The sequence below is a fragment of the Cotesia typhae genome, unplaced genomic scaffold, assembly GCF_013202065.1.
Source record: "Cotesia typhae breed Kobodo isofemale line unplaced genomic scaffold, CoteBio_Ctyphae scaffold_13, whole genome shotgun sequence".
In the NCBI taxonomy this organism is placed as follows: domain Eukaryota; kingdom Metazoa; phylum Arthropoda; class Insecta; order Hymenoptera; family Braconidae; genus Cotesia; species Cotesia typhae.
In genome coordinates, this window is record NW_027423774.1 from 7,589,236 (window position 1) to 7,603,639 (window position 14,404).

Below are 14,404 nucleotides of genomic sequence, written 5' to 3' on the forward strand. Positions count from 1 at the left end.
TGTCAATTACCAGCAAAATAAAATAATAATTGATATAATTACAATATTTACCATAACACGAATTAATACAATTACTATCTTATATTGCACAGCTGCCTTAGTCATATAAATTAATACAAAGTAAACAAAATTGATAGATTAGTTAATTATTCTTACAGAAATAAAATATAAACAAACGATACATTCAGAATCAACAATTGCGGGGCAACATATAGCCCACCATAAAAACATTCGGTATATACTATACTATACAATATTAAAAAACATCAGTCAAATACACTAGCGCCAACCGCCCTAAGTATCAAATTCAAATTTAACTAAACAAATCAATCAAACTATAATATACGAACTAATTGGGTATTTGCATGATTTTGATATTCATAAACTTTTGATATTTTTACATTCTATATAATTTTTTAAAATTTTTGGAAGAAAAATTTTTCGATTTTGTTCTTAAAAATTTAGATAATTTAATAAATAAAAGTGGTCCTAAATTACATAAAAGTTACGTGATGTAAAACGTGATGTGATTGGTGTGACGTCATTGTGCTGTTTGTAGCGCGTATATTTGAATGAGCATTTAAGTCATGTATAATATTTTACATTGCTAAAAACTTAAAGTTAAGTTTTTTCAATTTTAAGTTTTATACATCCTATTTTTAATGCTAGATTTTGTTGAAAATAATTAAAAGTGAAATAAATTTTTGTGAAATGTTTTTTAAATTTAAAGTGAATGTGTTTGGAGGTTATGAACATGTCAATGTTGTTATACTAAGACTTTTGAGAAGCATCTGTTCAACAGTGTAGTTTGTGATTATCAACGAATTAATAAAAATGCCTCGGCGAAAAGTGGATCCTGGTTTTAGTGAAGCACCTTTAGTTGCAACTTATCTCGCTACAAACTCTGATTTTGTATCAGCAGAAATGAAAGGAACAAAAGCTAGCATGTTCGTATATTTCAATACAGTTGTTTATTTAGATATTAGTTATAAATAAATCGGTGCTTTTTTATCAACAAGTTCATAAAGTATTCATTAGCTGTTACATAAATAATATTTATTTCAATATTTTGAATTATAGATCTGGGAGAAAGTCATATGGAGATGCAGCCATTGAATATGTACAAATTAAGCTTCAGGGACCTGAATGTACTCTCAAGTGTCTTATTTGTCCTGAACACAGAGTACATAATAAATCATATAGAGTGACTGTAGTTATAAATATTGTTGATGAAGAAATTTTATTGATTCAGTGTCATGATTGCGCCGCATCGTCAGGTAAATAAAATAATTTAACAATATTCAAGTAATAAAATCATTGCGGTTATTGTTTGTTTCATCATTTCCTGCATAAACATTCACATCTAATACACACGTTATATAATATGCTAAAATAGATATTTTGATAATATTATAACCAATAATCACTTCTTGTTATACCTATTTTAGGTGGATGTAAGCACTCAATCGCGTTTTTAATGTGGCTACACAGACGATCGGAAGAACCATCTCCAACTGATGTTGAATGTTACTGGCGTAAATCAGTTTTATCTCAAGTTGGGTCAGCAATCAAATTCATTCGAGTGACAGATTTTGATTCTGAGACAAATATTACTGCTGTACCTAAGTCTTTCAATACTTTGCAAGAATTTGTCAATAGAACAAAACAAAAAAACTTACAGAGCCAAATCTTGAAGTATTTAAACTCTGAGAATACTGAAAAAAGCCTCTCATATCATACAATACACAATTTATTAGTGGACTTTATTAATTTAGGAGGAACATTATGCGATAATTTTATACAATTTAGTGCAAATCGAATGTCTCCTGACTTGTGTGATAATATAGAAAAGGAAACTCAATACCAAGCAGATTGTGATCTTTGGTTTTCATTGCGGCATGGACGAATAACAGCGTCGAAAGCTTATGAAGCATCCCGCTGTAATACACCTAATGGAACGTTAGTACCATTAGGTACTAACTCTCCAACTAGTAACTCTACTGAGTTGCTAGTTGGAGGTCAAAAACTACGCAATACAAAAGCTATGGAACGAGGTAAAGAGCTGGAAGCTACAGTTTTACAACAAGTTGAGCAGAAGTTGAAGCGTTAATTCCAAAAGTGTGGTTTATTCTTATCTCAAAATCACCCATACTTAGGAGCTTCTCCAGATGCAATAGATGACGAATTCGTGGTAGAAATTAAATGCCCGACGTCTCAAAAAAGCTTTCGCACTTATATTGACACTGACAATTACAATAAAATTGCAATGAAATATTTTATTCAAATGCAGATGCAAATGCTTTTCACAGGAAGAAAAAAAGCAATGTTTATCGTAGGAGACCCAACTTTTGAAGAAACACGGCAATTCAATTCTATTATTATCGATTATGATTCACAAGTAGTTGAAAAATTACTAAAAGATCTAAGTAAATTTTGGAAAAATTGTATTTTCAAGCGTTTATTTAATTCATTGAAATAAATTAAATTATTTAATATAAAAAAAAAAATACAAAAATTGAATTCTTAATATAAATATTACATTTTTATTGAACAACAACTTTTAAAACTTATGTTTTTTTGATCAATGGTCCTTGTAGATTAGTTAAAGCTGCGGCGATTGTCATTATATTATCCATCTGTGGAATAAGTTTAATATTTACACATGAATGAGGTTCGCAAATTTCAAATTCTCGTATTCTTCTTATTAATCTTTCAATGTGAATACGGAGACTCGCGATTCGTTTTGTTGCTAACACTTCATCATGACTTGGTTGCTTCTCAGAACTTACTGTTGGTGGTCTAATTAATGTACATTTTTTTCAACTACAAAATTTTCTATGTGTTTGAAGCCTCTATCAGCCAGTATAGCAGCGCCTGGTTTTAAACAATCCAAATATCCAGATTGAGAAACTATTTCAGCATCCGATGTTCTACCGCCGAATCCAGGTGAAATAAAATTAACTATGCCATCAGGTGTACAAGAAATTAAATATTTGACCGTATTGCATTTTTTGTATTCAGACCAGGTTAATGATTGTTTAACAGGATCTGTTGACTTTTTAATTTCAATTTCTAAACAATCAATGATTAATTCTACTGCTGCATAACGGCTTCGGAAACTTATTGGCAACTGAAGTTTAATTCTTGCTGATGAAGGCCATATAATAAAGTCTTTTAGATATTCTGCCATGACTGGCAAAGTCTTAGTAAATATACGACTTATATTAGAAGTGGACATTCCAAAATCATCAGCTAAAATCGCAAAACTCTCATTCAATCTTATTTTTTTTAACGTAATAAATATATCAATATCACTTAAATTAGCTATACGTAAAATATCGATAATATCAATGCAATCACTTGGAATCCCGATGTATTTACGAGGTGACAGCCGAATTCTTTCAAATGTTTGCTTTAAATTACGCTTCTGAAATTCTTCTTGTTGAAATGCATTTTTCCACTCATTTTCTGTACTTCCATTTGATGTTAAAAAATTATCTGATGAAGTAGGGAATGAACTAGCCGTTGTGTTAGAAGATAAATTCGTAGTATTAGGTGAAGGATTCAATAATTGATCATTATTAGCTGGTTGAGAAATAAAATTATGCACATTTATATCATCAACCAACTGCTCAATTGGAGATGATGAACGATCTTTAGTCACAGGTTTACATTGAACTTTTACACTTCTGTATGAACTCCTTATTTTTACTTGGACACCAACATGGAGTTTTTGACCTCCAGTGGCAGGGGGATCGTCACAAACATTGGATTTATTCTTTTGAAAATCTTCTGATGTATTGAAATTTGATAGGTCAGAATGTAAATCGTCCATTATACCTCCTAAGTTTTGATCCAGCCGTAACTTGGCAATATTTAGATCCATTGCTTCAGTACCTACTTTATCAACTTTAATTGAAGGAGCTTGAGGATTCTCTCTACTTTCATCACCCATGCTTAATGATTTTGATTGCTCAATAAATTTATGAGGTATAACATTATTCCTCATAAGTTTGTTACCACCAACCATTGTCCATTCCAGCCAATTTTCTAAATCAACTTTGAGCTAAAATGAATAAAATTCAACATCAATTCATGCAATGAGACGAAAATCATAAATTTAGGTTATGATTTTATGTAAACATTAAAATAAATTTTTAATAAATACTTACGTCAAAATGATCTTCACAACAATAAAGCCGAGTTGATGATGAATAATGAGTTTTATTTCCACATGCATCTAACCAATTTTTCCGTTTAACAGAATTTAATGGAACATTTATAAAAATTTTTCTGGTGTCGATTTACCAGTATTTCTACACGTTGGAACTATACACCAATAAAACTCATTTTTGACGACATTTCGAGTAATTAAATAATTTTATTTTATTATAAACAACACAACCAGATCTTTTTTAATCAATCACAATTAACACAACAATTGTTTACACCTGCCACGTGTTTACAAGAGATTGGCGCTTAAAATTTCAAATGAAATAAGCACTATGACGTCACATACACGAGATGGAGCTACTTATTCATTTAAATATCTGCTTTTTTTTATTTATTAAATTATTTAAATTTTTAAGAACAAAATCGAAAAATTTTTTTTCCAAAAATTTTAAAAAATTATATAGAATGTAAAAATATCAAAAGTTTATGAATATCAAAATCATGCAAATACCTAATTCTTTTTACTCAAATAAATAACTTATTTCTTTCTATTGCTTTTATATTCTCTCAATATATCATTGTACAAAATACTTAGATTATTGGTGTCTGTCCTTTTATTCACAGTCTCATTTGTTTTAATAAAAACCATTTCATTAACGTTGCATTTCCATCAATTCATTTCCTTGTCTAATATTTCTACTTTGTCAAACGCAAAATTATGCTGTTGGTTAAAATAGTGCGATGCTAATGCTGTTTTGTTCTCTTTCAAGATGTTAATATTTTTACAATCATAAATATATGGTTTTACTCTAGAACCTAAATATTGTTTGGTTTGTCTGACATCCCTTGTGGAAATAATTCTCTGAAAAAACTCTTGAAAAGTCTTTATAACTCTGAATAAGACTTTTCGAAAGTCTTCACATCCCTAACTAAGTAAAGGAAAGACTTAATAAGTCTTCAAAACTCTGCAATACTCTTCAAAAGTCAAATTTTCCCTGCAATTTCGGAATTTCTTAAAGAGTTATTCAGACTTGATAAGACTTGTTCAGTTTTACAGGAAAAGAAGAAAATATTTCTTTTCAAAAAAATTACTTATCAGAATTAAATAAAACTATAAAAAAGAATTAATGAATAATTAAAAAAAATTTTTTTTAAATAATATTTTCATCACGAAAATACTTTGATGGGCATCGAATCACTCATAGTTGAGCAAGTCAAAACATCAACAGCAAGTGAAGTGCACTTGATGTTGGAAACAGATACTACTCAAAGAGTAAATCCAATCGGTATTTAATTTGGACTATCAAATATTAAAGTCAACTTTCTATGTAGGAAAGATCTTTCTATCCACACGCTATCTGCTGGAATTAATTGATACCTAACATATTTTAGTTTACGAATTTATAGTTAGAATCTTTGAGTGTTCTTAGTTTCTAATAGGTAGCATGTGGTTAGAAAATTCTTTCCTACTTAGAAAGTTGACTATAATATTTGATAGTCCAAATTAAATACCGATTGGATTTACTCTTTGAGTAATATCTGTTTCCAACAGCAAGTGCACTTCATTTGCTGTTGATGTTTTGACTTGCTCAACTATGAGTGATTCGATGCCCATCAAAGTATTTTCGTGATGAAAATATTATTTAAAAAAAATTTTTTTAAAACATGCATTAATTCTTTTTTATAGTTTTATTTAATTCTGATAAGTAATTTTTTTGAAAAGAAATATTTTCTTCTTTTCCTGTAAAACTGAACAAGTCTTATCAAGTCTTAATAACTCTTTGAGAAATTCCGAAATTGCAGGGAAAATTTGACTTTTGAAGAGTATTGCAGAGTTTTGAAGACTTATTAAGTCTTTCCTTCACTTAGTTAGGGATGTGAAGAATTTCGAAGTCTTATTCAGAGTTATAAAGACTTGTCAAGAGTTTTTTCAGAGAATTATTTCCACAAGCCCAGTAAACAATATGATGTCTTTAGAGGTTCTTGATGAACTCCTATTTAAGATTTGGACGTCGTAATTTTTAACGGAATGGTGTCTCTAAGACGTCTTGAGGACGTCGAATGCGCCACTTTAAGAGTAATATAAGACTTCCACAAATATTCTCAAAGAGATCTTTTTTCTGAGTTCAAAAAAAAAGAGTGCTTACAGAAGTTAGAATTAGGAAGTCTTTTTGAGTTCAAAAATAAGATGTCTTGCAGAAATCCGAATTAAGAGCTCTTTACGACTTCAAATAAAAGAGTACTTATAGTAGTCAGAATTGAGAGCTCTTTCTGATTTCATACAGAAAATTTGCAGAATATTATTATTATAAATTAATAAATATTATTTATTCATGCTATAAATTTATTAATATTAATTGTTAAATTATTATTGTTGTTATGTAATACTCATAATAATTATAATAATAATATTGATTTTCAGTCATTTTGTGACTTAATTTAAGTAATTTTTTATCATTTAGTCGCCATCCGTTCGTCCACGAAGTCAGCATTTTTTTTGATACTCCTTGACAAACAAGATGCATGTAATCCACTGGAAATTGAGACACCATACCAACACCAATATCTTCAAAATCTGATTTTCCTAAATGATGATCTTCATTTAAACGATTTATAAAATTCGAGTCAGTGCGTAATGGTGCATCCATATCAAGAAATAACATTCGATGGTCACTATATTCTCCTTCTTGAATGCACTTACCGCAACCATAAAAACCACCATGACCTTTTGTGTAGGTTACAAAAGCTCTCGCTGGTGAATCACAAATGACAGCCCTTATAATTACTTTAAATTTATGACTATCATACTCGAAACCTTCCTCTCTCAGATTTTTGTACTCATTAATGAAATCTTGAAGAAATTCATTAGTCATTTGGTTTGTTCAGTCCATGGTATATACCAATAACGAATGGTACAGAGACTTTTGGAAAAATTTCTCCCAGTATAGGATACAGTTGTCGTTTTGAACTCTTCGATATTGGCAAACCATCAATGTGTATACTAATCTGGATAATATCTGTAATCTGTTTTATATCGACAATTTTTAATGGATCAATTAATCCTTCTTTCAGTCCATAGTGGAAATATTCTCCTGGTGCAACCTCACGAATAGTAGTATCTGTAGGAGTATCAATTAAGGTACGACTGTCATTTGGAAGACTTTTTAACTCTTCTATTGACTCCACATTTCTAATAATTTTTAGTAAAGCACTTGATCCAGCTTGAGTAATGTTAAATTCGCATTTCCATTGAGCTAATTGTTTGGTTAAAGGAATTGGTACTTCGATATCACAATTATTATTATTATTATTATTATAAGTGATAGAAGTTGTAGTAGTTGTTGCTGTTACTGTTGATGTTGTTTTTGTTGTTGTACAATGAGAATTATCATTATTATCTGTGTAAGTCTTTAAAGAGATATCGATTACGGTATTATCTAAATGAATCTACTGTAAACTGAAATCATCACTGTCTTAATTATTGTCGTTGTTCATTACACTGTTATTAATAACTGGATCATTATCAAACGAAGTATCAACCGATGCTTTTGCACGTGCAGTCTCCAAAATTGCCTGCTCACAGCGTTTTTTCAATCTTCGATTTTTCTGACTCTTAGACAGTTCACTGAATCTTTTTCTTTCAGACATCTTGAGAAAAAAATATTTTAAATTAAAAAAAAATCATAATTTATATTTATTTTTTGGATAAATGTATAGCTAAGAATATGTATAGCTAAGAATATGCACTTACATTATTTTTAGAACTTTTAATATACAAATTACGAAATCACTGGTTATAAATAATTAATTGATTTCACTAAATTAAAGTTTTGCAATTCGACGCTGAATGTAAACAGAAAACGTACCATACACTTATAGGTTATATTAAAACAGAGATAAAAAATAAAAATAAAATTTCTATCGTTGTGCGCATGCGCCAATCCAATTCAATCCTACCTCAGCAAAAAGACCTCTGAAAGAGTTCATATTCATGACATCTTACGAAGTCAGAAAAAAGACCTCTTAAAAAGCTCAGATTATTGATGTCTTATGAGTTCAGTAAGTAAACTACTTGAAGAGCTCATATTTTAGAAGTCTTACAAAGTTTGTCAAAAGATTTCCTGTCGACTTCTTGATTAAGAGTTCTGATTGATGAATTCGTTAAGACATCATATTTAGACTTCTTATGGACGTCTTTGAAAAGACTTCTTCCAGAAGTCTTTCTGATTTGGATGCTGACTGGGAGGGATAACTCAAATTACGTAAACAAGGTATTTTATACACTACTCCAGCTTGTTGTTCTTTCACTTCTCGATCATTCAACCTCGAATAGACAGCATTTGCTCTTAAGATGTTATTGAATGCTAATCTTACATTAGTTCCTATAAAAGATCTATCGATTCTATGTGATAATTCAGCTACATACGTAAATCGACAATATTTTATGTTGTTATTTCTATTATTTATAACACGCGTACCATTATTTTTTAAGCTTTCTTTAAATCTATTTATCACGATATCTACTAACTCCATTTCATAATTATTTTTCAACAACATACTCCGAATCTTTCCAAAGTTTACCTCATAGAATTCACTACTACTCAATCTTGACATTCTATCAAGTAAACCTTTAATCATACCAATTTTCTGAGAACGAGGATGATTCGAATTCCAATTCAACAGTCGGCCTGAGCTAATAGGTTTGATAAACCAATCAGTTATTAATTTACCTTTCGATCTTTTCACCATTTCATATAAAAAACATAAACTATTATCTTTTTCCACTTCCATGGTAAACTGTATATTGTGGTCAAAACTATTGAACAATTCTAAGATGTTATCTACCTCATCAGCTGGTATCGCTGCAATAGTGTCATCTACATATAACTTTAAGAAACAAATTTCAAATGGCAGCACCATCAAAATCTGACTAATAACATAATTCATAACCATGTTAGCTATGACTGGACTTGCAGGGTTCCTCATACTGCTGCCTTCGATCTGTGCATAATACTCCTCTTGATACACAAAATAACTTGAATCATAACAATATACGATGAGATCAATTAATATATTCTTTGGAACTTTTACCAAGTGTTTCCAGTTATCCCAAGTCTCTTCAATTACCTTGAGTATCAAGTCTCGACGTACATTAGTGAACAATGACACCACGTCCAATGATATCAATACATAATTATCTGGTAAGCTAACTGTTTTACTGAACGCCACGAAGTCAAACGAATTCTTTACTTTAAACTGAAACGTTTTTATAACTGGAGACAAGGTTTCATGTAGAAACCTAGCTAGGTTGTAACTCGGGGAGTTGACACAACTGACTACCGGACGTAAATTGCAGGTTTGTTTATGTGTTTTCCTCAAACCATAAATCCTAGGTGCAACCGTATAATTAGCTTTCAGATGTTTACTTTGATGTTCACCTATAATTTCCAAGGTTAATAACTCATTAACTGAATTATTAGCTACTTTCTATGGGACTATAAGACCCTCATTATGGGACTAAGAAACCTAAAGTCGACTAGGACAGAGGAGGATACCATGAACCTAGTCGACATTCGATCTATCTAATACGATCTATCTAAAATAACTCATTTAATTCTAATTAATAATAATTCTTAATCATCATACTTTACAATATACCTTCTTGGGAATCAAATTCAAATTTTCCCGGTTCCTAACCATGACCGATAAATAATTAATTATAAAATTTGACTTTTTATTTTTATTAATTTATAACAGTAGCTTTCTTGAAACCAAAAGTTTTGATTGATTTAATTATTGAATTTAATTTGCCTGAATAAATTTGGCTTAACGCCCATCTTGAATTCTAGAGTGGATTTGAGATAGAAATATTAGCTTGGCTAAATTTTCCAAGGTCAAAATTTTATGATAATTATCTCGATAATTATTCTCTGGAATTTGGAAAAACTTTTTTATCGAAGTCTTGAACAATTATTAATTTAATGATAATTTTACTTTTATAATTTTGTTATTTCAATTTACTAATTGGAAATTTACTTTAGACTTGAGTCGAAATTTAAGTTCCGTTTTACCCGTAATTTTTCAGCTTCATTCCGGAAAAATGTACGATCGAAACAGATCTTGGGATATTGGGTACGGTATAAGCGTACGCCTTGTTTAGTCATAACTTAAGGAGTTTTGTCCCAAAATGACGAGTTTACGATGAAACCAGACGTTGAATAATCACAATATTAAATATAATAATAACAATCATAAAATTAATATTTTTTCAGTTCTGAGGGCGTGGGTTCGAATCCCACTTAGACCCATTATTTTTAACTTCCCGCTAAGAAAATTGAAAATTTTCAAAAATCGGGAAGTTATTGGATTCACCCCGTTTTTCGAAAATCAAGTTCTCATCAGATCTTGACGTTTTGAGGTCCTTGGAAGCTTCCCTGACTATTCCCGCGATGATGTCTGTATGTATGTATGTATGTATATATATATATATATATATATATATATATATATATATATATATATATATATATATATATATATATATATATATATATATATATATATATATATATATATATATATATATATATATATATATATATATATATATATATATATATATATATATATATGTATGTGTGTGTGTGTGTGTGTGTGTGTGTGTGTGTGTGTGTGTGTGTGTGTGTGTGTGTGTGTGTGTGTGTGTGTGTGTGTGTGTGTGTGTGTGTGTGTGTGTGTGTGTGTGTGTGTGTGTGTGTGTGTGTGTGTGTGTGTGTGTGTGTGTGTGTGTGTGTGTGTGTGTGACCCTTTTATAACTTTTGAACGGCTTGACCGATTTTATCGCGGTTGGTGTCATTCGAAAGGGCTTTGCCAAACTTAGATGTCCTGGAAATTTGAATTGATTCGGACAGATAGATTTTAAGAAAATGCAAAAAAAGTGAAAAAAAAAAGTTGTTCTATTTTCATTTTTTTCAAATCTCTCCGAATTGGCTGAACCGATCAAATTCAAAAACTAATCAGCTCTTAACCTTAAAAACCCCCATCGATCGCCACCAAAAACGTCGGAATCGGTTGATGCGTTCGTAAGATATCGTTGTCGAAAAAAATCGAAAAAAGTGTTTTTTTGTAATAACTTCGAATTTTTTTATTAGATCTATTTTTTTGTTTAAAATTTTTTATAAAGCTTAAAAAACTACATCGATCATCACCAACCACGTGAGAATCGGTTGATTCATTCAAAAGTTATAGCAGTTTGAAAATTAAAAAAATCGTGTTTTATCAAATTTTGATAAGACTTTTGAGCTCGAAGAACTCAAAAGCATAAAACAGCTGTCTTTTCTATAGAGCTTAAAAAACTACATCGATTGCCGCCAACCGCGTGAAAATCGGTTGATTCATTCGAAAGTTAGAACAGTTTGAAAATTAAAAAAATTGTGTTTTATTAAACTTTTATCAGACTTTTGAGTTCAGAGAGCTCAAAACTACATGAAAATTATATTTTTGAGCTCTTCGAGTTCAAAATCGTAGTAAGCGCAATTTTGAGCGCTTAATTACGAAAATAGCGGGAAGTTGAAGGGGTGGCCTTCAAGCTAAACCGTTTTCCTAATTTTTGATTTTTTTCCTACAAATTTTTTTTGAATCTTAAAATAAAAAAAACAGAATATTTTGGTAATTATTGTTTTATTGAATTTAATTATAACATAAATGGCAATCTTTCGCGTGTGGAATTAAACAATGAAATTCATCATAGTCAATAGCTGCTCAGTAAACACGTTTACGTCAATGTGACGTCAAAATGACATTGGGCTATGTCAGAATTTACGTAAGATATAAATCACGAATGAGTCATATATGACTCATTATTTCACACTTCCTGACATGGTCATGACGTCAGTATTATTTCTCAATAAGAGCTATGACGTTAATATGACTATGTGTGATGTCTATATCACTACAATGATGTCATTATGACGTAAAAGTGATGTTAAAATTGTACCTCAGAAAAAAATATTAAAAAAAAAAATTTCTCAAAAATAAAAAGATTTCAATTTCGAAATCAATTATAGTGCCGTGGACTTATTACAAACGTTGAAACACTAGTTGTATGTAAATACTTGATGAAAAAATCCTGAGGTATGCTGGGCTCGAACTCGGATCCTCTTGCATCGAAGTCCGGAACGCTGCTCACTTGTTCAAGTTACGGTTCATTATATATGAACGGTCAATATATATTTTTACTTCCCGCTTAGAAAATTAAAAATTTTCCAACAATAGGAAGTTATTTATTTTAGTCTGATTTTCAAAAGTCGAGTTTTCTTCTTTATTTAACTAGATAGTGCGTTATAATAAAACTTTCAATGTATCAAATACCTTTTTTTCTATTATTAATGTCTTTTTTTCTACAAACGTAGAATAACGCGAAAGATAAAATTTTCAGGAAGATCTTTATCTTGTTACGCCAGAGAAGTATAACTTCTTGCGTGCGTACATGAGTACACAGACACTTTTTTTTTTAGTTATAATGCTTCACTTGAGAAATTTTTTTCTAATGCTGTCACTCGGGCTTCTAAGTCTGAAATGATTGCATCGATGTCTTGTCGCATCAGCAAGCTTTCTTCATTTAATGATTGAAGTTCATCTTTAATGAGATTTTGAGCAACTCTTAGAGATATAGCGTCTTTAGAATCCTCGGAATCAGCCAAATTACACAATCGCTTGTCCTCTAAGTTGAAATGACGATTATCTGTGATTCTAAATCCTGGTCCTCGTGGTCCAAAACGACCAATTTTCAAGAATTTGTTTTTTTTTTTTTTTTTCATTCACGTCCAAATATATCGATACTCATCGTTCAAATGCTGAAGCAGCAGTGATCAATTTCAACAGCTAGCACCATATTAATGTATTATTTCAGCTTCACGGAGTTCCTCTATGATAGAGATGATTTCATTAGCATGACTTGTATTTCCAGCTGCTTGGAATTTCATCAGTAGGTGAAGGCGATCAACAATTTCATTGGGATCATCCCAATAAACATAGTCCATTTTTGTGCTAACTTGTGTCGCTACTTTATATTTTGCTAATCCTTTACCTTTGCTTCTTGATGATGATTTTACATACTTAGCGATGTAATTCTTAAATTTAAAACTTTTTGCATCTCGAATACTACCATTGATGTCATATTTTTTTTTTACGTGCTTTTGTTTGTTTAATTATCTGACCATAAGTTTCTGAATCATTGCTCGAAATAACAGAACTTTCAGGTAACTTTCTGAATAATAACTATTAGCCCTGGTGTCTTGGTATAAGTTTGATCATCTATGCGAATGTTATCATCGAAGAATGTAATTTCTGAATCACCAACCATAAAATGTTCTTTCAATTTTCACACGCCAGTGCGCATATCTAATGTTTTATGTTTCGATTTTAATAATCTTAAATATTTTAGTAATGAATCTTTATCGTTTTTGATTGGTGTGAAGACGCTTCGAAATACGAGTATAAGTTTGACAAAGATAAAAGCTGTCAAAATCTTTGTGGCGCCCCATACAAAAATATGCTCTAATATGATTTTGTTTTTCACATGCTACGTCATCAAATATCATAACTGAGTTAGGTCGAGCTTCGTCAGGTTTAACAACCTGCTCATTACCATTAAAAGAAGAGTATCCAATACCTTTTATTGGTTTAAGTAAATCTTCCAAAAATTTATACTTTGGCTGATAAAGAGATTTGAAATAAAGATAAATATTCTCAAATTTCAAAACATTTGCATTAGTGATCAATGTCAATATTGCATTGATCTTACCGCAATTTAACGGACCACAAAAAACTGCTCTTGCACTATTGGGTAGTAATTTAGCGTGTCGTTTTTCATTTTCTTTTTAGGTTCAGTTATACAATCGAAATTAATGTCAGGCAGCGCCATTGGTTGTTTCTTTAACCTCATTTTGATAAAGACTGATAGTTTTTCATAAACGCTACAGTAAATATATGAATAATTCTTGGATGATTCATCAGTCTATTGAGTCATGAAAGAGTACAGACGTAAGCAAGTTAGAGGCTTGATGAATACTATTATCAATGAGCTTGCGTTTGAACTGCATGTAAACAGACTGAAACAGACTCAAGACAGGGAAATCACCAGGCCCTGATAGTGTGCCGCCATCAGTGATCAAGATTGTAGCCCTAAAATACCCAGATATACTTCTGAGCGCATACAACGCATGCCTAA

General features: G+C 30.7%; 1 protein-coding gene across 1 annotated transcript; it reads left to right on the forward strand.

Annotated features, from left to right (window-relative positions):
* The first annotated feature begins 802 nt into the window (after window positions 1–802).
* Window positions 803–2,110, forward strand: LOC141535410 (uncharacterized). Its single transcript, XM_074255330.1, has 3 exons — window positions 803–947; window positions 1,081–1,277; window positions 1,449–2,110. Exons 1-3 carry the CDS (start codon window positions 835–837, stop codon window positions 2,108–2,110), a joined length of 972 nt encoding a protein of 323 aa, XP_074111431.1. The 5' UTR covers window positions 803–834.
* Window positions 2,111–14,404: the final 12,294 nt, after the last annotated feature.

Bases quoted from the DNA above. Each gene is read 5' to 3' on its own strand.
- LOC141535410 (XM_074255330.1), top strand. From the start codon at position 835: ATGCCTCGGCGAAAAGTGGATCCTGGTTTTAGTGAAGCACCTTTAGTT. The intron at 948-1,080 runs GTTCGTATATTT...TTTGAATTATAG, and splicing joins AAAGGAACAAAAGCTAGCAT to ATCTGGGAGAAAGTCATATG. The intron at 1,278-1,448 runs GTAAATAAAATA...TACCTATTTTAG, and splicing joins TGATTGCGCCGCATCGTCAG to GTGGATGTAAGCACTCAATC.